This window comes from Botrytis deweyae (genome assembly GCF_014898535.1).
Source record: "Botrytis deweyae strain B1 chromosome Unknown BDEW_003, whole genome shotgun sequence".
NCBI classification, from domain to species: Eukaryota; Fungi; Ascomycota; class Leotiomycetes; order Helotiales; family Sclerotiniaceae; genus Botrytis; species Botrytis deweyae.
In genome coordinates this window covers 1,846,994-1,871,878 of record NW_024066210.1, presented here as the reverse complement: position 1 = coordinate 1,871,878, position 24,885 = coordinate 1,846,994, and the positions used below count along the sequence as shown (strand labels likewise).

Below are 24,885 nucleotides of genomic sequence, written 5' to 3'. Positions count from 1 at the left end.
ATTCTGTCGGTACTTCTTCGTGCAAACCGGCGAGACTGGGTTTTCACGTATCCGACGTGTTCAAAAAAGTGACAGCAGGCACTCCGTAAATCACAGCATACCCACCCGCTGCGTGAGGGCTCAGGGCAACATTCATAAGGCATCAAGGGGCCGTGGAGGGGTGATGGTTGAATTCCGAAGACAAGGCGTTGATGAAGGAGATGATGTACATTTGATATGCACCTTGGCAGCCTTGACGATGGGTAGATACGAGTAATGGTTGTAGATACACATCGGTGCCGACGAGATGATACAAAAAGAAACAAGACAGATGTAGATCTGTATCAGAATATGTATTTCTATGGGGTGGGACTGACTGAAACGAGGATATGTTATGATGTAGCGGTGGTCGACGATGAGGGAGTGTGTGGAATTATCAATCCCGTTTTGGTAACATTGGTCCATGGATGAATATCATTCAAGAGCTACGTACTGATACTATCCACAACTTACTACTTACGACCTACTACCTATTACCTCCCGAGGTATTATTGCCTTTTTCTATTCTTTTCTTTTTCGGCGTTGAACTCGTTTGTTTTGATTTCTCTTCGGTCGGAGGCAGGTAAGCACGCAGCTCCAGCTAGCTGTATGAAAAGCTGTTACCAGCCAGCCGTTACCATTAATAAATGATCCAAGTGTGAATTCCTAGACACGCTGCTAGACACACAGCCCATTACTGCCCATATCGAGAATAGCCCTTCTCGCCCTTCTCGCCCTTGTGTCTCTCTTTGTATATACTAGGTAGCATCTTTGCAATTTGCGTAGGATTTTTCTTCTTTTTTTAAAAATAAAAAGGGTCTACGGATGGTCTATTGATCTCCTACCTTGCTACCTGGCCTGGTCCATTATATTACATTTGCGCACAGACTTCAGACTTCAGCCATTAGAGATTGGAAAATTCGACAATCCAACCAATCAACACCTCGATAGTAAATACTCCAATTTCCAAATCCACTCCACATTTGCGTCGCTCTCCCACTCTTCAAATTAACGAAACATCCTCACCTATTATATCGTCCGACTTGTCCATCCTCGCCGCCGCCAAATGATTGTGCTCGATAAGTGCATAGAATAATTCCGCTGATCAGAACCAAGAGCAGAGTGAGAAACATCCCCACAAAACAATACATCCCGCTCTCCTCTTCGCACACCTGCTGAGTGCTGAATATTCAATACTCAATCAATACTCAATACTCAATAATTCAATACTTCAATCCAATCAAATTTGATTCTTGTGCTGGTATTGGTGCTGGTGCTGGTGCTCATTGCTCGTCGCTCTTCGCTCGTTGCTTGGTGCCTCTTCATCCTCTCCACTCCTCGATTTCTGAATCGTGTTTTCTCTAAACGGACATTTTCGCACATATTTGTCCCCTCCTCTGTCTCTCTCACTCTCTTCTTCCTCTTCTTCCTCTTCTTCCCGAGGCTCAGTCTGCAAGGTCCTCCTTAAATATTTATTTTCTGTTAATTTAATTTCTACAGTACATAAATTGTTCAGCACATACGCTACGACCTGATATTGCATCTGGCGTCGCATACTAGGAAGAACCCTTAAAAAAGCCAGGGAATAGATGCTTGTGAGTGGGTATTTGATCTCATGTACCCTGGTCTTACAGTAGTGGAGTATTCCTGTACAACGAAAGGAATTCGACGAACGAACGGCCGAACTCGCTTTGCATATCCATAACGCCTGCATACATACAATCCATACAGAAGGAAGGCCCTCGAGCCTGGTAAACTATTGGTCCCTCGGAACCTTGGTATAATACTTCGCAAGCGGCAGAACTTCTCTGTTTAGATATTGTCGTCGCAGAACTTAGGGAGTGTCCCACCCTTCTCTTCTACGTTCGATCTTTTTCTCTTCCCAAGAAGTGTCGTGAAAGTCTCAGAGCTGTGTTGCTCTAGGTGTTCCGCACCACGATAAGAGCGTTGAAAGAGGTACGTTCAAAAAATTCCCTATCCGTTTTCGATCTTCGTTCCGAGAAACACATCTTCTATCATATGCAGGAGACTTTTTTCGCGAACGTAAGAGGCAGTGATCGTAGAATTTGATCTTCTGCGCGTGGAAGACACGGGCGAAGAGCTCCATGGCTTTTTAGGAGATGGCACCAGATGGGATCTTCTTTCCGAACCATTCACACATGAGATACTATGTTGTTGTCACTCCAAATGAATTGAAAACCTTCTAACGACGTTGTGTAATCTGCAGACTGCCCAAGCAATTTCTTTCTCAAAACCTCGAGTCGTACTATTGCCATACCACGAACGTTTCCCTTCGAATACAAGGCCCGCTGGTAGCCTGGTTTGAAGCGACTCTTTTCCCGTCGGAGGGCTCTCGATTGTAATAAACATTGGTGAATGAAACACATGCATCCTTAATGATGGATACTGAGGATGGACAGTTCTTCATAAAGGTATTTGAAAACCCCTGACTCTATGCCTAATCATGGCAGTCACTGATAACACTTTTTCTTGCAGAACTTGGCCCACTTCGTTCGTACACATGAGAAGGCTCTCGCGAATGCTTTACAACTACGACGTCAACAAGCCCCTAAACATGGCTCCTCGAACAGCATATCTGGTGCTGTTGGAGGGTCTACCATCCCTTCCCCAACAGTGACAAACCAGCCGTCATCTGCCTCCTCTTCTACGACTTCCAGTACCCTAGCAGCTGCTCTTTCTCTCCCATACCTTACCTTCGCCTCTCATAACATCAAACCTGCTAAGCTCGCATTAACACCCCATCATCTATTCTATCTCCTTTCCCGAATCGAAGATCTAGGTGTTCCAGTTGGCCCAATGAATGTGCGGTTAGAAAATCTTCATGCAGATACATCAGCAGCAAATTACGTTTCTTTTCTGAGTCAATCCCAACGTCCAAAAGGTCGTGGTTCTGACAATGGATCTATTCACTCCGTGTCTAGTGTGAGAAGTGTGATGTCTGGCATGTCTTCTTTATGGTCGAATTTTGGCCTTGGATCTGGAAACTCTGCCGCTCGAACAGAGAAACAAAAAGCTGCCACTGAAGCCGACTTGAAGTACCTGTATTCAGCATTTACTAAAATTCCTTGCCTTAGACTTGCTCCGGATCGTCGCGCGCGTTTGATTGAAGGCTATGAAGAATTCCCGTTCGATTCCGCCGTTCCACTGATTGCCTTTAAAAATATTAGTGCTTTGGAGATAAGTGATATCGATATTCGACAATTTTTCGGGTGGGATAAGCTAGCTGAGCAATTAAGATCATTGACAGTCAAAAGGGCAGGTGTTGATGATCTAGCTGATTTATTGATCAATATCGTGTTGGATGATATGGACAAAAGGAGGCGGCGGTCTTCCAAGGCACAGATGTCACCAACTTCAACCTTCATTCCCGCATCAAGTCCAAGACGTAGCCCAACAATGCCACATGCCGAGCTAATAAAATCCTGTTCGGCACCTGGGTCACCGGATGGTCGCGGCCATATCATTGATACTGAAACAAGAGGATTGGCGCGTTCTGGGTCCGACGGGGCCGAGTTTGGCAAATCTCCTACCAAGCATGGACAAAGACCAAGAAGCAATTCTCCAGTTCGTCCACCAAGTTCTCGTACTGGCTCTTCACATGGCCATCTTCGTGGCTCATCATACAAGGTGAAGAGATCCGGATCCGGGAGTTCACATTCAAGCATGTCTGATAGCTGGCACAACCCGCGGAATAGCACCTCGAATCTGTTATCTATGGGTTTTCTGCCATCTTCAAAGTGGAGATTCTTGAAACATCTTAGCATTGCAGACAACGGCCTGACGGCTATTACTGCCTCCAGCCTTGCACCCTTAGCTAACACCCTCCACTCACTTGACCTTTCTTCGAATTTATTCGCCCAAATCCCCGATTGCTTAGCGTCCCTTACCGCACTACGAGCACTGAATCTCTCTAACAACATGATTGAATCTCTTCATTCTCTTACTCGGAACCCACTGCCTGCTATATCTGCTCTTAATCTACGGTCAAACCGTCTCACATCACTAGCTGGAATTGAAAGGCTTTATCCTCTAGAAAGGCTCGATCTCCGTGACAACAAGATTACTGATCCAACAGAACTTGCTAGATTGACGGGTATTCCAGATATTCGAGAAATATGGATTAGTGGCAATCCATTTACCAAAACACACAGTAACTACAGGACCACAATTTTCAACTTATTCAGGCAAACCCCAGGATATACCGAGGATATTTTGATTGATGCTTATGGACCAGGTTACACAGAAAGGCGGCATTTAGTCGAACGTGTTGCAGAACGGCCAGGTGTGCCTGTTGTCAAACCACCTCCTCCCGATTATGGTCTGTCTGCCATTGAGGTTAACAAACCAATTATCGAATATGCTGCACCAAGAGAACCAGCAGTACTTCGGAAAGAACGACCAACACCCGTTGCTGCGACTAGTGAAATCAACACTGGCACTACGGGTCGGAGAAGAAGAACTCCAAAACGACGAATCGTAGATTTATCGACTTCAGAAACGTCACCAAGCAAGCAAGGATTGACCCGCGTTGTAATGCCAGAGGAACCACCACCATCTATGCCAAGAACAGTGTCAGATAGTAGCTATGGCATAAGTCCCATCTTTTCTCCTACGATTCTTCCTCCCTATGTACCTTCAGAACCTCGTCAGGCCCAAAGACAAGCGGATGTCCCACGTATCAACACCTCAGTATTACCTCGTCTACCTCCAATGCCAGCAGTAGAATCGGTACCTTACGAAACAGCAATTAAGCCACAGCCAGTCAAGACTCCAGATACCCCCGACTGGAACATGAGCGGTGAGCTATATCGAAAGAAGATAGAGGCTCTAAGAAATGATGTTGGGCAAGGATGGTTGAGTGTGTTAAGCGAAGAAGGCTGGGAGGCTCAAAAGAAAAGTCAGCCGCCCGGATATCAAACATCCGAATATGAATCGGCAAATACTATGAGACCGGGCTCTACAATTAGGGCAGTCAGTCAACAGACGATACACAGCGGTCGCACTCTGGGTTGAAGTGCACACACCAAAAGCGATTTTTTTTTCATGCAGATACAAAATCAAAAATGGCTCTACTTTCAAGAGCACATTGGTCGAGTGGTTGGAAGGGAGTGTAGTCCCTGCGTATAAAGGATCATTGTCAATATTGATGGTGGTCAAGTTAGAAGGAAGTGAGAGAAGAGGAACTTGTTTATTTTGATACCCCAAACCCATTCTTCATCTTTTTTTTGAGAAAATTGCATGACGGACGACTCTACTCTCGATATAAAAGGACACATTGCATGAAAGAGGCACTTATTTTCTACTTTTATTTATTTTTCTGGCTCGAATTTTTTTATCATCATGGAAAGCATGCATAGCGTTTAGGTTGGAGGTTCATTTGCTGTTTTTACATTTTTCCTTATGAACGAATCAATGATGGATTGGAACAGAAAAAATTTCGGCTTCTTCGAGAATGAATGAATGGATTATGTTACTAGATCTTGAGAGAGAGAGAGAGAGAGAGAGAGAGAGAATGGAAGAGAGCAGAGTTATGAGAAGAGAGAAATCTTCAGTCAGAGAGAAAGCAATGACATGTTTGTAACATATCGGTTTTTGTGCATGGAGTTTTATGGTTAGGGAATACTTTTTCATTTCACCTACCCATGGGTTGATATTTGAGATGGATGGATGGGTCGGGGCGTTTGAAGTCACGAGTAATTATTGGTCTGCCTGACCTGACATGATTGGGCTGGGATCTGGATGGTGTGAGCATTTACACGAATAGTGGATGTGCTTAGGATGGAGGGGCGGAGGTAGGAGGCTTATGTCAATGGGTTATGTTCAAAAAGGAGCAAGCGAAAGTGGTCGATTCAAGTTTGGGGGTCGGGGAAGCAGGCGGGAGGGAGAGGAGAGAAAAAGAGCATGGGAGCAGTGTGAATAGAGGCGGATTAATGATATGAAACTTGTTCTTTTGTGATGATGATTATCTGAGTATTTTTTGGCATTGTGTTGTGAGTACAGAGCGTGAACAACAAATTCTCCTACCGAGAACGGAAAACTCGGATGATAGTCAGCAGCAGATGTGTAGGTATTTCCAGCAAGTGTTGGACAAACGAGCATGCAGCCCAGGAAACGGTGAGAGGAGTTATCTATGACATCATGACACATATGCACGAGAAAACTTTATCCTCATGCTTTCTGGGGACTTTCTTTGATACTGGAGAGGTTGGAAGACTGGACGAAAGAGAGGGGTTGGAGGGGTAAAAAGACATCGGGAAAAAAAGGAAAGGAATACCCTTGAAGTTGCTGCCCAAGTCTAAATTTATTTCTGCACATCATCTGATCCTTTTCCGTATTTCCGTTTTGGGATTGGGGTCTCCCATCTAGCGTCTCTCATTATCATGTCCACCAATGTCGGGATTGGATGGATTCTAAGAATACTCCCTAGGTACCTAGTCTCTCTTATCGGATGACTGTAAGAGGGTCTTAGAGGTACATCGGGAATGGCGAATGTGACGCCTCATCGGATGATTCGCATTCGCATCGGATGATCGGGTGATGGGTGGAGGTGAAGGTGGAGGTGGAGGTGCAGATGCGTTTGGGTGGGTGGATCCACTCGGATGGGTCTATCCACCCAGGTTGTGGTGTAGGGCGGCTAAGTGGGAGGAGGGGAGTTAGTGGGTGGAAGTTTCAGCCCTACTTTTTCGGCGGTGAGGGGTAGGGCGGCGAGGAACTAAGAGGGTTGGTGCACAGAGTTGGAGATGTGCCTTGGTTGGTTTGGATTTGGGTTTAAGGTTTTGGGTTTTAGGTTCGGGCGTTTAGGCGTGGGTACTTCATCGGGTTTTTTTCTAGCGTGTCATTGTTGATGTACATACATACACACACACATACATACATACATACATACCGTACTTGTGTTGACTTTTTTTGGGCGGTGTCGCTGGTCTCGCTAGCTTTGCTTGTTTACCGTAATGGAATTGGTAGATTGTGGAATAGATGGAACTTAGCTTGAGCGATGTGCGTTTTGATGTTTGCTAGTTGCTTTACTTTGCTTTGGGTTGAAGTCTACTGTCTAGTGTCACATACTTCAATCATTTGCGCATCGACGCGGGTATGAATACGGATATGCGGCCCTGGGATTTCGGGTTCAGATTGGTCTTTGTTCTCCTTCTCATGTTTGCTCGTGTGGTCTAGTGGTAGAGCGAGTTATGTGATCGAATATGGGATATCGTTTCTGCAGTAGGGTTCTGTCTGTTCTTACCGCTTCTTTGAGTTGTCTGTGTTGCGTGGATGCTTATACGAGGGGATTATGTGATAAGTGGGTGTGGAGTCTTGATTGGAGAAGGCTTTTATTGATGGTGTGTTTCTGGGAGACGTCGGCGCTAGATTGTGGGGTGGTAGCGGGATCGTCCTTTAGTGCTTAGTTTTGTCTTTTTTTTTTGCGTCGGCTGGATTGCGGGGTTACTGTTGTGCTGCGCTGTTGTTGCGGTTGTTGTACAGGATCTTCTTAATCTATACTGAACCTAAATTATAGTTTGTATGCACCATGTATATACACCATGAGGTATAGTTGGCACATTCCTAGATGGGGTCCTGTGTGTAAAGTATATTCTTGTCGCACGTCTGGAAATGTAAACCATCCGCGGACCGTTGAATAGTTTTCACGCGAAATACTATGTACTTCGCTAACGCATCAAGTTCTTTCTTGTATTGTGTATCTTGTGCGCACGTACAGTTGGACACGGTTGATATAGTCTCGGATGGTTCTCGTCGACGTTTTGTTTGTCGTTGTGGTATATATGAATAGTACATGGACCGCTGTATGTTCTTTCACAACTTCGGATTTCAGAGCAGTACACATGACAGGATTTGCTACAGATCAGGAGTCCATATGAACCGTATTTTTAAGCGCGTGAGATGGTCATTTGTTGGGAGGATGGTTGCTCTCTGGTTGTATATATACAACCTCGTATGAACTATATCTTTTGAGTGTTGTGATTAGCTTCTGGTGACGGGATAGATATAGACCCATTCGTCTTCTTGAAATGGGTTAACGACTGGCTAGCATACGATGGTACTTCATCCTCTCTCGCTTTCGTCCCTATCGATATATATGTAGCTACTGAATGACGTAATGAGATCCTGTACTGTATTGAAATTGTTTGCTTCGTCTTGCTCGTCTACTTCGCTCGACGTCAGATCTCTTACTCTCAGCTAGCTTGTTCCTGTTCTTGATTCTCTCGATTGTATGGTACAGTGTGAAATGGTTGTTTAAGGTTCTTGCATTCATTTCGTCTATTATCTGCTGGATTGAGATTCGATATGTCTAAGTTTGAATTGGGCTACTTGAGCGGGGTGGCCCGGGTACGATTGCAGATCTGCCTAGACTATTGGTTTCGGTACCTCTATGAGAAGTTGGAGATTGGAAGTGGAAAGAATCTTGGAATGAATCTTAGATTTGTATTGATGAAGATAGTGAGATAGACGAAACGGACTATGGTAGCTGTGTGCGGCTGTAGATACTTGATCCCAGAAGAAGCTGTGGTTATTTCACATCTACAAAATGACGAAGATCATTGGTACGGTAATCCATCTATATAGTATGATAGGTAGCTTCTTAATGAAAATAACTCTCCCGAACTGATACTACGGTTTTGGGCTCATGGTTTACATAGAAATTATACAGGCGGACAGATAACTGCATTGACGAGATTGCTACATTAACTCACTTACTATTCAAAGAGTTACTCAACGTGATATATGGGTATCGTCGAAAGAAAAAACTAACTCAGGGGAAGAGAAAAAGATACAGTCCTTCGCTTAAAATAACCAGAATCTTGTAACTTTCAGGGCCTCAAGCGGTGATATGGTTACCACGATGTCACGTGATAGTAGCGAAAGTAAATGCTCACTTTAACCTCTTCCTTAAGCATCAGGTCTTCACCAAATCCACAACAATCTCTCGAGTCTCTGTTGACTTCTTCCGCCAGATTCCAGATAGAGGTTTCTAGCGAGACTGCAAGTAGAGGAATCTGTACCTCCGCCATAGCATTACATTCGCAATCCCTCAAATCGAGTCATCAGCAGTCTACCACACCACCAAGTCTACAATTGCAAAATACCCAAAATGTCCAAACCACACACACTACTCACCCTCCCGGCAGAGATCCGATACAAAATCCTCTACCATACCCTCTGTCACCAACACCTTCTCCAATCCTTCATCTCCAACCGGATCATCGTGACCAAGCTCCGTGGCCTCAAGGGTCCCGACGGGCATAGGCTCTCCCCGGATAAACACGAGCACTTCTACGGCACTGAAATCATGAGCTCCTTGTTTGTCGTTTGTCGTCTCATGCATGCTGAGCTTGAAGAAATTCTGTTCACACGCTTCGTTTTTCACATGCGTTTGACTTTTGCGCGAGAATTCGTGGATACGATTAGTCCCCGCGCGTGTGCTTTGATACGGGTGATAGAAGTGGTTGTTATTTTTGATCTCAGTCGTGATGAGAGTCCGACGCAGGAGGTTATGAGTTATTTGAAGGAAAAGCTTCCGGTGTTGAGAAAGGTGGGTGTGACGGTTGTTTTTGTGAAGGCTCCGTTTGACGGTGGTTTGGCCAAGAGCAGAATCAACGGGTTTGCAGATAGGATTGTGGATTTTGTGATGGGTTTTGCAGAGGGTATGGGGGTTGTGGTTGCTGGGAGAGATGCTTGGTTGTGTAAAAAGGAGATCATGGATGCGTGTAGGGATAAGATGGAAGAGCTGGTGGTAAGTTCGAAAAGGGAGGGAGTGGATTATGATGTAAAAGTTTTGAAATTTCAAGGTACTAGATAACTGAATGATAATGAGTTATGATAAAGGCGTCTTACAGGTTAGTTTCCGCGATGTCAGCATTATGATAGTTAAACTTGTGAAGCTTGTGGGTGATTCGAGGTTAAGGTCCACAAGTTTTAGATGCTTGATCAATAGTGGCTTTGGCGATAGGTTCCCGAAAAATCTTTAGATGGCGATGATCTATTAGATTATTATGATGCTCATTACAATTGACATTGTGTGACATGATATGGCCGACAAATGCGAATGACTGTAGTCACGTCAATCACATGATATCTCTCGTCCGATGTATCGAAATCTTTGATCCCATTTTACGCACCCAAACTTACATGATTTATGTCATCAGATTCCAATATACCTTAATATGTAATCGTCTCGATACACCCTATTACACATCGACATCGAGATAGGTAATATCATAGTGCAACTTAAAATAGCCGTCACCTGAAGCCCCTATTCTACACCCATTCTACGAATCCAAAAATTGTATCCGTCCATCTTTTTCTGAACAAACTAGGAAGAGCAGTGCAGATACAGCACAAACAAATACGAGAACAAAACGAAAGAGAAAACTTGGACTTGGGCTCGGGAGAAAATTAGCTGTCTTTCATATTTACAGTATACCCAACCACCAAGAACCTCTCTCTCTTTTCTCCCTACTACATACAGTCAGTAACTTCATCTAAAATCAACATCCTACCATTCAACCCCCCTCCTATAAAATTCAATTCCCCAATCTCCCCTTTTTCTCCAGGTTTCCCTCCCACAAAGAAACATTAATCATTCATCATCCTCCGAACAGTGCAGACCACCCACCCATCAACCATCTCCAAATGCGCACATTATCCATCTACATCTAGATCTGCAAAATCTCAATTGTTTATTTCAATTTGACCACCGACCACTGTCTCTCCCCTGAATAAGCGCGAGATGAGATATCCTACCAGCCCTCCCAAGTTTCGCAAATAACAATATTTCACGCTCACGCAACAGATCTCTTTCCGCACCAAAAAAAGAGACAACCGTCACGGTACGCTGTATCTCAAGGTCCAAACATACAAGAATCATCAGCAGATCCCTCCCATCTCTACTGCGAGTTTTTCCCCTAGTCATAAGCATCTCTATCTCCAATCTCCAATCTCCAATCAAGACATACAAACAAACAAACACCTCCCCATTCACAATTACAATTTCACTTCTCCCCACCACCCGTAACATATCTTTCTCCCCAGCACCCACCTCTTTCCGTTCGCTTTCCGCATTTGTCTTTCCCGAGAAACTTTTAATCCCTACCTAGTACTCTTTGACTTCCAAGGTTTGCTTTCGCTTCTCCTCTAATCGTGATATCCAAATACCACTTTCTTCCTGGAAAATCTATGCATGCACGAGTTACGTCTATCCCTCGACGTCTGTTTCCCTCGCTTCTAAATCTCCACATCCATTCCACTCCCCCTTTGCACTATCGTAGCGTAGGGTAGCATGACATAGTATATCGCACTGTACCTTTATGAGAGACCTAAGTGACGGGTAACCTTAAAGAAGCAACAAGTAAATCAGTAACCAGTAAATCAGCGACGAGTCACCAACCAACCAACCAACCAATCAACCAATCAACCTAACCAGAAGCTCTCAACCATCAATGTTGAAACATTTCAAACTCCTGGTTCCTCGTTTGTTTCTCTCAAGTTAGTTAGTCACCCACTCACTCACTTAAGTGATTGAAGTGATACTAAACAATCCTCTGCATTAGTATTTATATCGATATCGATATTAATACATCAAGAATTCTCGAGGTAGACAGGAGAAAAGATATTCAAGGTAGGTAGTTGTAGTCAAGGGAGAGGGAGAGGGATAGAAATGAGCGAGGGAGGAGGAAGAAGCGAATTGGAAGAGGGGGAGGAAACAATATTGAAGAATCAGAATATAATAATCATGCTTCTACGATACATTGTCTCAACTGATCTCACCTAGAACAAATACGCAAATCAAGCATTATTAAACCATAAGCGAAGATATATACAATAGAATAGAATAAGCAAACGATCCATCATCATTAGTGATTACCAAACAAATCAAAAAGTCAAAAAAGAATTCAAAGCATAACAATCATTCATTTTTTCCTCATTGTCTAAACTAATTACAAATAACCCCCTGAACTCTAAGCCTTGCGAAGATGTGGAGGAACCCATTTACCACCAGTAGCAGGTTTAGGCGCAGGCGCAGGAGAAGGAGCTGGAGCATCACTGGTCTTTTCCTCACTTCTGCTTGATGGACTTGGACCACTAGCTGCTCCCTTGGCTGCTTCTCTTTCTCTCCAGGTGGATTTACCACCGGCAAGAGCAAGAGGTGCACGTCTCTCTCCAGTTGATGATCCAGTACGTTCTGGAGTTGCTGCTGGGCGAGGAGCTCTTTCGGTAGATGGTGCTGGGCGAGGGGCAGCAGGTGCGGAATCGGAAGGAACCTCCTTTCCTTCAGCACGAAGTCTCTCCTTTTCTCTCCAGCCCAACTTAGCACCGGTAAGAGCAAGAGGAGCACGCCTTTCACCAGTTGAATCGGATCTTTCGATAGGAGCGCCACGAATAGGCCCTCTAGCCTTTTCTTCAGCTCTTCTCTTTGCAGCTTCCTCAGCTCTTCGCTCTTGTAACGCAGCCATCTCCAAGGCCTCTTGTCTCTCCTTCTCACGGATTGCCTTGAGCTCTGCGAACTCAGCCTTTCTCTTCTCTTCTCTCTCATCCTTCTCAGCCTTCTCTCTTTGAGCACGTTCTTCTTCTTCCCGAAGCTTTCTCTCTTGCTCTTCACGCTCTCTCTTCTCACGAATCTTGCGTTCCTTGAACTCCTTTCTACGTTGAGAAATTTGTTTCTCAAGTTCCTTCTCGGCATCACGACGACGTTTATCAAACTCTTCGTGTCTGCGCTCGGCAATATCATCACGGAAAGATTCGTAATGAGAAACCAATCTTGCCAATCTGTGCTTGAGAGCAACATTTTCCTTGTGTTTGGCTTCAGCATCCTTCAAGGTTTGAGCCTTAGTCTTCTCATAGGCGGCCAAATCACGTTGTCTTTGTGCTTCATAGTCTTCTGGCAACTTCTTGGCTTCTTCCTTTCTGAAAGCTCTCTCGAGATGATCAATACGTTTACCGGTAATTCTTAATTTTTCGTTTGTATCATTCTTCTCGCGCTCGAGTTGAGCCAACTTCATGGCACGAAGTTTGTTGCCGTCAAGGTTGTCCAAATCATCAAGATCGATGTCAAGAGCCTTGTTGCCAATCTTGAGATCATCAATTTGCTTTTGAAGTTCTGCTTTTCTGACACGCTCCAATTCGGCCTTGATACGGTCATCCTCACGCTTCTTTTGTTCGGCTTGAAGACGCTTGTCCTCAGCTTCTTGGAGTTGCGCAGCCTTGATACGTTTTCTTGTGGCTTCTTCCTTCTCTTTACGAGATTGAATTTCGGATGCTTCCTCTTTTCTCTTTTGGATGGTTTCTTTGCGTTTCAAGGTCTCCTTGTGCTCTTCATCTGCGCCAGCCTTGGCTCTTGCGTATGCTTCATCACGAGCCTTGATTCTTGCTTCATTGAAAGTAGGATCAACATATTGAGCAGTAATATACAAAGCCTTAGAAAGACGAGTAAGTTGAGTTCGTACAATTTCGGAAGGAGTGTTTTGGAGTCTTTGAACAGAGGCAGTTTCGGACTCAGCAGATCCTGCGCCAGATCCAGCGTGGATTGCCTTGGTAGATGAGAAAACATCAGTGTCGAAGCTAAGAACACCAGTAGCGTGATCCATTCTGATAGCGAGATCGCCCTTCTTGTTACCGTTCATGATAAACTTCTCAATTGTTTCTCTGGTAACTTGGAATGGCTCTGGGAATTTGGCGAGGTTCTCGACGAAGTTAAGATCAACAGTCTCGTAGACTTGAGAAAGTTGTTGGAAGAGTCTGGTCAAGATGACTTGTTGAAGAGGAAGAACATATTTCTCCATCTCGGCATCAGCACCAATTTGAGACAGAATTGGTGAGATCTTCTGGCAAATTGAAAGAGGATGGAAGTCAACTTCGAGGATGTTGTAAAGCTCACGAATCTCAGGGCGAGCACGCTTGAGAAGACCCTTGCTCATGGCATCCTTGAAAAGAACGGCACGAGTAGGAGCTTGAGCCATACCAAGAAGATGAGTAAGACGAGAGTTCTTGTTCTTCTTTTGCTCATCAATGTCAACCAAAGCACCACGAGATCTAGATGTGCTGATCACAGGGATGGCGAGGGCAGACAAGAGAACAAAGGAAGCAGCCTTGGAGAGATCAGCCTCAGAGGTTGCTGGGTTATCTGACTTCTTGCTTTGACCAGCTGCAACCATTTGAGCGGATTGACGGAGAAGGTTGTAGTATCTTGACCATGCAGCAGCGTGGAAGAGATAGTTCTCACCAACCAAGAAGATTCTGGTCAACTTCTCATAGTAGTTGGCCATCATGACATTCTTAGGTGGTCTCTTGCTAAGGCTGAGCAAGGTGTGAATATCCTCAACACTTCTGAAAGCCTCTTGCCACAACTCAAGCTCAACTGCAACATTCAATTGTTGAAAACGGGTCTCAAGATGACGTTGAAGGGTGTCTGGGTCGTTAAGGTTGATGGCATGCATTTGAGCAGAGTACTTTGCAGCAGTTTGAACATGGTTTCTGAGCAATTCGCACAATCGACGGAACTCGGTCTTTCTAGTGTATTTTTGGCAGAACTCGAATGCTTGCATAGCAGTGCTTTGGTACATGATTTCCAATCTGGCATTGTTTCGGAGGATGTCGAGAACAGTTCTGTATGTCTCCCACAAAAATTTCAACCATGGTGTAACAATGGCGCGATCTGTGCGATCTCTGGATTGTTCGCCGGATACTGTTGACAGAAGGATAGACTCTGGGGTTTCGGTAGCTTCCAAATCATCGACACTTGCGGTTGCTGCTGTTGTATCTAATGACGATTGAACCTCATCGGCCTTTGCTTGCGCAGTCTTTACTTTCTCTTCGGCCAACTCGATGAACTTCTTGAGGACGAGCTAAATCAAAAACATTAGCACCGCACATGTAATCAATACTACCTCCACTTACCTCGATTGTGCCAATGTTGGTGTTTTGGCTGATATTCTTGTATTGGTATAAAGCATCCTTTGCGAGTTTTCCTTTCTTTTGTTCAACGGATTGTTCCACCAACAAGAGCATCACAGGCTCTAATGAAGTAATCGGGGCATTTCTCGATCTTTTCGAAGTAACATGTTCGTGAAGTAAGACCAAAGCTGCTTGAGCTTGTCCGACACCCATCAACTCATGGGCGCGCTTGAGGACATTCTCGGGTTTTTGATGAGGTGGAGGAGGCATGCTGGGCAGCACTCTAGTGGTGTTCGTAGGGTGTTGCGATAATCTGGCTGAGTATTTTCAAAGATAATATATTGATCTTTGAAAACAGAAAAAACGAAGCGGTTCCTGCCAGAGAGTATTGTCCAGGGCTGGGTAGGTACTCCGACTTGATGGATATCGAAGTGGGTTGAGGTTTCGTTAACAAATTCACGATAGCGATAATTTCATACAAGAGTTCATTCGTGTGCGGAAAGCTAAACTAAAAATGGTTAAAGCTTTGTTTTTTTAAGGCAACAACCGACTTTGAAAGAAATATTTGGCGGTGAAAGATGGCACAATAGGCAGGAGGGGTGACTTGAGTATCAAAATAACCCGAAGATAAATGAATACACCAAGACACAAAGGTCAATACAGCTTTCCGACTGTTTGTTTGCACCTACACATGAAGAGCAATTGACTATTGAATTTTCAATAACCCTAGGAAATTGAAGAGTATCATTCACTTGATCGATATTCGACTTCGCCCCCTTATTCTCTCGAGTATCAAGACACGTTCTAAGATAAACCACATAAACAACACATATTCAACTATTTTGAAAAGACTTCTTGGCTTCCAAATCATCAAATGGTCTCCTAGGGTTATATATGTACCTCGAATATGTAGGATCTTTGAATTCGACACCCTATAATCCATGTCAAGTTCGTTCAACAAATCTCTTGGGTAATAATGAATATTAGATGTCCTAGATATGTATTCATTCTCAGATTCCTTGTTGTGTATCAAATCGAATATATGAATTTCGTAAAGGCCCTTTGAGTTAGTATAGGATTCCATAGTTCAATCAAATGTCAGGATCTGATAGATCATTGGGGAAAGATGTCCTAGATATCATTTCCTAGGCTCTGGTAAACTTGGCATACGGTCCCGTCAAATCTCATATCAAGGATGCAAGCCCAGATAGGTCTTTTATCTAACCGTTGCAATCAAACAGACTATCCTGTGGCATGAACTGCATCATAGTCCCTCTCAATACTCTCAATCCTCTCCCCAAATCCTAAATTTAAAATCCACCACACTCCTCATCTCCAGGTCTACATACCCCAAATCCGCCCTCTCCTTCCAACCCCGTAATTACAATTTTACCTCTCTCATTTAAAGTTACTTTCTCTTCTTCTTGCTTCTTCTCCTTTACCTCTTTTGGCTTCGCTTCAATCAACTCGGAAGTAGTGGCGGGGCTGGCAGCTGGCGGTTGAGATACGGTGTTAGCTTGGCTTGAGGTAGATGCTTTGATCGCTGTTGGTGCGGAATCTTGCTGTGCTGAAGATGGGAGTGAGTTGGTAGGCGCTGGGTTGGAGACAGAAGGAGTGGCCGTTGATGTTGTTGCTGGGACTATTAGTCTCATTGGAGATGGACGAAAAGAAAGCGAGGGCGAAAAAATAAGAGAGAAATGATGGTTTACGAAACTGAGGTAGAGAACTTACATTTCTTTCCATCAACATGACCCAAATCTCTTGACGGATCAATGATATTCCTGAGTCTCTTTTTCAATTCTTTCGTTTCTAAATTCGTATTGCAATCAGTGATCTGACCTATCGAGTCATAAATTCCCAGATTTGACCAAAATCCACTTCGAAAACCCCAATATCTTTCCGCATCCAAACCCACCTTCTGTTCTATATCTCTCGAGCAATAAGAAGACAAAAACGAAAAAGGAGACAAACCAGGAAATCCGCCCTCATTCTTCCGATCCCAAAGCGTATGTTTCAATACCTTAACTTCCTTTACTTCATCCACGTTCTTTTCAGCTTCTCTTTCTACATTACTAGTAGCAGTCTTATTCGCGTTTGCATCTGTAAATAATTCGACAATAAATGTACCACCGGTACTAGGTTGAAGAGCGACTTCACCGATATCTGTTCCGAAGGTTGAGAGGAGTTCTTGTGCAAACTATTTGGGGTTGGTTAGATTAGAGGTGTGGTATTAGAGGTTTGGGAGTAATAAGAAAGGAGAGGGAAGAGATAAATGAACAGGTTAATGACCGGTTGAGAAAGACAGGGGTAAAGTACGAAGAACCCCCTCTAACTCTCCCATAGAGAATGAAATGTAGATTAGGGCCAGTGCCTGTGACTACCGAATCAAAAGGCCTTATATATCTCAGCACCTAAATTTGAGTCCGCAAGTGAATCGTCTAGAGTGACAGCAAGAATGACTTCATAGTATACAATTACATCGGATAGACGGAAATGCGATGTCACTGACATGCTCGGCCCTTTCTATTTTCATAGATAGATGAGAATTACTTATTCCACATCCTATCAATGTATCAAGGCACTGCCAGGAGGAAAATCCCGAGTAAACGCCAGTAAAGACAATCTAGTCTTCTTCCCTCCTTCTATGGTACTATATCACTCCACGATATTTTCCACAGCCGAAAGGTAGTACATATGAGGGAAGACGATCACCGGAGGATTTAATATCGATCAACAGAGTGACCTAAATCCACTCGGAAGAGAAGAAATACTACCCATCATCCCACTCCATTCTACTCCAACCGTATAGATATCTCATAAATCCATCAAGCAGCTCGCAAGATACCTCTACTCTGTTCACCTCACCCATTCAGAGCATCATCTAAATCCTCTAGCCCCCAGATATCAACTCAATCTCCTCCTTCCTAATGGAAACAACCTCATTCGTGCTCAAAAGACATCCCACCCTTAATAATCCCTCCAAAAATGATCATCTCCTTCCCATCACCAACATTTTATACTCATTCATCTCCCAAACATCTACTCAGATGCATATGTACGTACAACTGCACTTGCTTGACACTCCATAACATAACCATCAGTATCATCCATCCATCCATCCAACCACTTATCTATTCATACAATAGGCACACTCAACCATCCATACCCTATCCCCCCTCTCCAAACTGCACAAGAAATCAAATAACCCTCAGTAAAACAAACACATCCCCCAACTCCCCAAAAGACCACTCTCATGAAAAGACGAAAAACAAACAAACACCCAAAGAAGAAGGAAAACGAAAAATCCACATACATAAGCCGCCCTCAACATCCATTTACACTGCGTACAAAACTGAATCGACACCCGAGGAAGTTTAATCCCATCCACTTGACTCATCCCATTCTGTCTCTTTTCCTCTCCTGCTACATCCCCTGCGACAATCTTCATTTCATCGACGTTATCCATATTATCAATTTTATCCAAATCCAAATCCAAATCCAGATGCAAATCCAAATTCAAATTCACATTCGACACACGAATCCGATTTCCCACTAGGCACTGTAGGTATACAGTTACAACTCCGTATAAAATCTAAATCAATCTTCGTAATCCTATTCCTAATCCTATTCCGAATCCGAATCGCGATTGATAATCATAATCATAATCATAAATAAATATACGAGTACCGGTGCCGGTATCCAATATTCGTAATTATTATACAGAGTACAAAGTAAAATGTATAATTGTACACATTTATTATCATACTCTGTACATCGTAACTTACCTAGATAATTACCTAGTATCTAACCCTACCCTACCAATTGTACGAGCCAACCCAGACAGGTATCGTTTTAACTTTTGTCTTCTTCTTTGGCCCGCCTTCCCCGGTTAATTTGAATTGTCTTGATTGATTGCTTGATCACTTGAGTGCCGGTACTCGATCGATGATTTACTCGATTGATTTTGTTCAATTCTATTCGATTTGTTCGTATCGAACTCATAAATTCAAATTCACTCTTCTCCGTAGTTGTTACCTAGACACATAAATATATGCCTACTATACGAAGTAGTCTACAAGACCACTACTACTACCACTACCGGTACCTAGCCACTCTTCCCCATTCCATCCCAATTCAATCCAATCAATCTAATCCCGTCCCATCCCATCCAATCCCATCCCCATCTCAAATCAAATCCCCCCATTTAACATTCTTAACATTCTTAACATTCCATTCCTATTTAGTTTCCCACCTCGGCGAAGATGTCTGTGCTAGACCTATCTACTCAGTCCAGTACCCAATCCAATCCAATCCAATCCAGTACCCAGTACCCAGTCCAAATTGTCCAATACCTCTTCATAGAGTACCGAGTAGCTATCAATCATACCCACCATTCATCGTCCACATCCACATCCACATCCAGTGTCATCCACCCACCCCAACAACAAAAATGAAAATCCCGAAGTTTCTCTCTCCCTCAAATCTCAAATCTCACATCTCAAATCCTGAATTAGAATTTCAAACTCCCAGGACCAAGGTAAAGTACTCCATAAGTACTAGCCACTCCAGCCCAGTCCAGCCCACCAAACTACGCAAATACTACCAATCCAGGTAAGGATAAGCCATTCCAAAAGTGGCTCAAGCTCCCGTTTGACGCACGCACGCACGCAAGAGCCAGGCCAGCCAGGAGAAGAAGCAAAGGAAAAGAGCGCGAGGAGAAACAGGAACAGAAAGATCAGAAACAGAATAGAAATGGGTCATGCAGAACAGATGGATGCATGTAGGTGCAGATAGATGCAGGTGCAGAGTGGACTTGGATCATTTTACTTGGGACTACTCATTTGACTTCACTGTATTGTATGGAATATAGTATATACTTACTACAAAGTACACACACACATACCTAGAATAATTATATCTTAACCCTTAAGTTTGCGCAGAGAGTGGGATGAGAATTATGAGATGGATGGATTATGTACGTACGTACGTAGTTCTAGCTTTATACATATATACATTCGTATATACATACATACAAACAAAACTAAATACTTCAAGATCTAGAATTTGCTGAGAAAGATTCCTTTTCATCTATTTCTCCCTCTCTCCAGCAAAAGATCATTAATAGATACCCTCGATCTCAACACCTAGATACCTAGACACCTAAACACCTAACAACTTACAAGCAATCATAAGTCACGGGAAAAAGAAAACAAACAAACATTTTCAGATCTACCATAGATACCCACCTAGTAGCTACCTAGCTTACTTTCTTCAGCTACCTACTTACAGAGGTTGACAGCGTAAGTCGTATAAGCCTCATTTTTAATAAAAGTTACTGTTTTACAAAATTCCAATACTACTTTTACTAATTTTACTAGATATTCAATCATCCCCCCAAAATTTCGAATTTTGAATCTTTTTATTCAAATTTTCAACTCTTTTTCAACTTTTATAATTTTAAAGTTTTTGAAACTTTCAAAGCTTTTTATAGGTTTTAAATAGGCTTAGAATAATATTTCTAAAAAGAAAAATATGAATTTCGATAAATGTAAATGATTTTGCTAGGGGTAGGATAAATTTATAATATTTTTATTATTTAGGGTTCATTATATAAATTTTTAATCAGTATAATGATATGATTAATCTAAATAATAAAAATAGGGAAAAGTTTGATTACTTTTTAGTGTGTTTTACAATACTTATACTGTCAACCTCCATACAAGCAATTATAAGTCACGGGAAAAAGAAAACAGATAAACATTTTCAGATCTACTATAGATATCTACCTAGTAGCTACCTAGCTTACTTTCTTCAGCTACCTACCTAGGTATTCACTAAGTATTATTTATATATATACTCGGTATTGTTTTAAATGAATGCCGATCACAATTTAGCTAGTATATATCACACCAAAATTCATTGGAAATCATCTATTTCAAAATTCAATTAAAATTCAATCACAAAGATTCATAATATGAAATTCTACAAATATATAAAGATTTAATTGAATTTTATAAATATTCTTTTAGATTATAATATTTCGATATAATTATTGAATTATTTAGAAAATCAAGATATTGAAAATATAGAAATGAAAACTCGCTTATTTTTAAGCTTTAAATGCCTAAAACTAACCCTACAAAAATCATTATTTGAAAGGGATTTTTAATATATAAAAAATCTTTTAATTCGATTCTTGAAACTTTGAGATTTTGATATATAATTTATTTGTTGATATTTTATATATATTCAAGATTTGAAGAATCGATTTATATTACTTTTTTTAATATTGAGTTTTGAAAATACTAAATAAGTATAGTTTTGGGTAAGGAATTCGACTAGATTTGAGGTCGGTATTCATTTAAAACAACACCGAGTATACATATACGGAGTACTTACTCTGAAGATCTCAATCCTAATCACATCATATTATATGCACCACATCCATCGTATGTATATACATCCATCAAACAACCCTTCACCCCATTAACCCTCCACTCCATCAATCCATCAATCCATCAACTGTCAGATACCTACCGAGCCTGCCTAGTCTCTCTCTCCTCCAGTAAACCCTAAACCCTAATCACAACCTCCAACCCCCAATCTCCAACCGCAAGCTACCTCAAGAATCAAGAAGAAGCAAAATCAATAGTCTACCTATCTGCATTAACTACATGATCAACAGACAAAATATCTCCATCTGATTCTATTAGCTAACCCTCCCTCCCTACCTAAACACTAAATTCCCTAAGCACTAAATCACTCAAATCACCAAATCATACAAACACCTCTCAACACAATGTAAAGCAAAGGACAGAGTAAAGCAAAGGACAGGCAAAGCAAGTAAATCCCTAGGTAGTCAGAGCCATATAGCCATACAGCCAGCTTCTTTCATCCATTCATTCAGCCATTCAAGTTCAGTTCCTTTCGTTTCCTTTCGTTTCCTTTCAGCTGAAGACCAACTCCAACCAGACCAAAATCCCCATCTCCCATATAATCCCTCCCAATAGCATAAAACACATCTACCTACCTAAACAACATAACATAACCCTAACATAAAATAACACTCAAACCACAAAACCAAATAAATAAATAAATAAATAAATTGACTACGAAATTACGCCATCTACTTACGAATTCTACAGTATACCGGGGCCATTCTAAATATCAATCTTAATCTCAATCTCTATCTTAATTCTAATATCAATTCTACCCTCATTCCAATATCAATTCCACCCCCAATCCAAATATCGATATTAATCCAAATCTCAATCCTTCCCCGAGCTCCCCTACGAAAATACCTAATAATAAGAATACCTACCTACCTACCTACCTACCTACCTAGATATCGTAGAGTAGAGTAGAATATACAAATTCTATACAAATTTCTGAGCTGCTGAGTATCGTAGAGGTTATTCTTTAATAACCTTGTCTCATACTCTGTATATTGATTATATATATGTATAGATACCTACCTACTAGATACCTACCTAGTAGATACCTACCTACTAGATAAATAGCTAGAGATATCAAATACCGACCAAAAGGTAAATTAAATTCACTCGGTTTCGAGTCTCGATTCACTAATTAATAGGTAACTAATAAGATTGGTATTAGCTGGAGATATTAGATAGATATTACCTATAGTACCTAGGTAGGTAGATAGATATTAAAGATCAAATCTTGAATGTTAAATCTCAATACATTAGATAATATCAAACAATTGATATATACACAAGTATATATATAATCCACATCATAATCCTCACTCACTCACTCTCATTCAACAGTCATCAGATGTAAAGATAGATAAATGCCAAATACAATATAATATCTCAAAAATGCATTAAAAACACAAGTCTCTTCATTCGTATAAAAAAAAACAATACCATCCCAATGACTTTCCATTGAAATAATCCTATACACAAAGAAGTCCATATGAAGGTGCATACTATGTTTGTTGGTAGTCCTGGGGAGAAAAAAGGTGTAACTACTACGAACAGAAACGAAAAAAAATTATTACATGCTTCTTTTCCCATTTTCCCATTTCACTTCTTCATCTTCCTTCTTAATGACTTTATCCTGCCTTTCATTTTCATCAAGAAAAGTCTCAAACAATCGCACGCCTCAAGATACACGTCGTAGATACAATCGAATCGAGAGTAACCAGCTTGCTATCGTGCCCTGTCGATGATGAAAATGTACCTCCAATTGGTGAAATATGCTAATGCTTCCTCTGGTATCCTCATAAGAAAAAAAGCAGGCCTATAACGGGAAAGGCTCGAGAAGAAACATTGGACTTTCTGAAAATAATGTTGAAGAAGGCTGAAAAGTGAATGATTTCCCCAATACGCCCCGTTAATAACGCCCTTTATTCTGGTCTGCTACCTCCCTCTCTCCCTCTGTATGGTGACGTGCGTGATTTTTGTAAACGGAAGGATCGATATCGAAATTGGTGTATCTGAATGGATTTATGAGTTGAGTGATTGATGAAATTATGATTGGTCATTGTCGGGTCGTTCGTATGCTTTCCATTTCGAATTATCTTGATGTATTCTTCCTTGTCTTACATCACCAAACAGCATCCACCACTTTGTTGCGGCGCATATGGATCATCCTTCTTATCAACGGTACCCCAAATTGATGGAACCATAAAATCTTTAGTTTGACTGGTATATTGAATGATACTAAATAGAGATCACGTATAAGTAACTTCGCAAGTAGTCAAAAGGTAAAGAGGAGTAAATTTACCTCTTAGCAGCTTGAGAGACTGGGATCCTTTCGCGTTCTAAATCTTCTCGGAGTCGATTGTTCAATTCAGTAAGACGTCTTAATTTGAGATCTGCCATTGATTGTTTATTCTTTTTGATTTGCGATGGGTCACCAACATCTCGAGATGAATAACCTTGAGGCATGATTAGAGGTGGAGGTGTAGGTGTAGATGGAGGTAGTTGGGTTGGTGTGGTTGTGTGGTTGAGTCGAGGTGAGCTGGATCGGGAAATTAGTTCAATTCGTGTTGCGACAGACAGGATAAGGAGAAGTCTCGAAGCAAAGAGGTCGAAACATACCAAAGAAGCTTATGGTCGTTGATTACAATTAGAAATTGAGTGGTATGGTATCAGAAACAAATTGAATTGGACTGATTGACGTTTGATGTGAGTGTGATGTATTTGAAAGGAGTGGTATTGTTTGTGGTTTGGACTTTGGTGATGGTCTAAGGTCGAGAACGATGGGAGGGAAGTTTAATTTGGATTGCTGAAAAGAATCGGTACGTCGGTTCGCTATTTCCCGTTTAAGCCTTGAAAGATATAGATAGGTAAGTAGGTAGGTAAGAAGAAGAAGTGATCAGACAAACAGATCAGGGTGAAATGAAGATGAAGGGAGAATATGAAAAAGTGAATATAAAAGAAGAAGAGTAATAATAATAATAGTAGTAGTAGTAATAAAAAATTGATATGTGTATCGACAGGAAGGTTAATAATTATTATTGTTTTGTACTCTTTGGAGAATTTTACCTGGGTAAGTTACAATTAATTACGGTACTCCTCTCTTAGTCAGAAGGGGGAAAAAAGGGACAAGACATTCAATGTGGCTTTTGCTTTTTTTGTTTCTCTTTACTCTCTCACGTGATGCGAGGAAATCCCTGGCAATCTCGCAATGTACCAGGAAAAGCTATGAAGATCTTGGTACCTAGTAGGTAGGTGTCACGGAAAAGCTCACTCTCAGGTCCTCACTCTTTTAACATCTAGCTATTTTCCACTCTACCGCAATGCGGAGGATACGTACCAAACTTAAGCTCAAACTTCTCTGGAAGTTACAGACTAATTGAATAATTCTACCAAGTTTCACTCTCTCACCCTCTTAACTTCTCGCTATTTCACATCTTGTTATTCAAAAGGATCTAGATCTCTACGTCTTACGTCCTCTTGCCACCACACACTA

At 41.9% G+C, this 24,885-nt stretch overlaps 5 protein-coding genes across 5 annotated transcripts; 2 read left to right on the top strand and 3 right to left on the bottom strand.

Annotated features, from left to right (window-relative positions):
- Window positions 1–2,414: 2,414 nt before the first annotated feature.
- On the top strand, window positions 2,415–5,052 carry EAE98_001923 (uncharacterized protein; the record flags this gene model as incomplete). The annotated part of the gene is made up of 2 exons (XM_038949542.1): window positions 2,415–2,450; window positions 2,515–5,052. The coding sequence occupies 2 exons, from the start codon at window positions 2,415–2,417 to the stop codon at window positions 5,050–5,052; spliced, it is 2,574 nt and encodes an 857-aa protein (XP_038814527.1).
- A 4,093-nt stretch (window positions 5,053–9,145) lies between these two features.
- Window positions 9,146–9,853, top strand: EAE98_001922 (uncharacterized protein; the record flags this gene model as incomplete). The annotated part of the gene is made up of 1 exon (XM_038949541.1): window positions 9,146–9,853. The coding sequence occupies one exon, from the start codon at window positions 9,146–9,148 to the stop codon at window positions 9,851–9,853; it is 708 nt and encodes a 235-aa protein (XP_038814526.1).
- A 2,029-nt stretch (window positions 9,854–11,882) lies between these two features.
- EAE98_001921 (uncharacterized protein) lies at window positions 11,883–15,399 on the bottom strand. Its single transcript, XM_038949540.1, has 2 exons — window positions 14,947–15,399; window positions 11,883–14,894 (listed from the first exon to the last, which is right to left on the bottom strand). The coding sequence occupies exons 1-2, from the start codon at window positions 15,211–15,213 to the stop codon at window positions 12,012–12,014; spliced, it is 3,150 nt and encodes a 1,049-aa protein (XP_038814525.1). The 5' UTR covers window positions 15,214–15,399; the 3' UTR covers window positions 11,883–12,011.
- An 854-nt stretch (window positions 15,400–16,253) lies between these two features.
- On the bottom strand, window positions 16,254–18,409 carry EAE98_001920 (uncharacterized protein; the record flags this gene model as incomplete). Its single annotated transcript, XM_038949539.1, has 4 exons — window positions 16,254–16,576; window positions 16,675–16,752; window positions 16,915–17,140; window positions 18,257–18,409. The coding sequence occupies 4 exons, from the start codon at window positions 18,407–18,409 to the stop codon at window positions 16,254–16,256; spliced, it is 780 nt and encodes a 259-aa protein (XP_038814524.1).
- A 5,100-nt stretch (window positions 18,410–23,509) lies between these two features.
- On the bottom strand, window positions 23,510–23,858 carry EAE98_001919 (uncharacterized protein; the record flags this gene model as incomplete). Its single annotated transcript, XM_038949538.1, has 2 exons — window positions 23,510–23,630; window positions 23,695–23,858. The coding sequence occupies 2 exons, from the start codon at window positions 23,856–23,858 to the stop codon at window positions 23,510–23,512; spliced, it is 285 nt and encodes a 94-aa protein (XP_038814523.1).
- Between the last annotated feature and the right edge of the window lie 1,027 nt (window positions 23,859–24,885).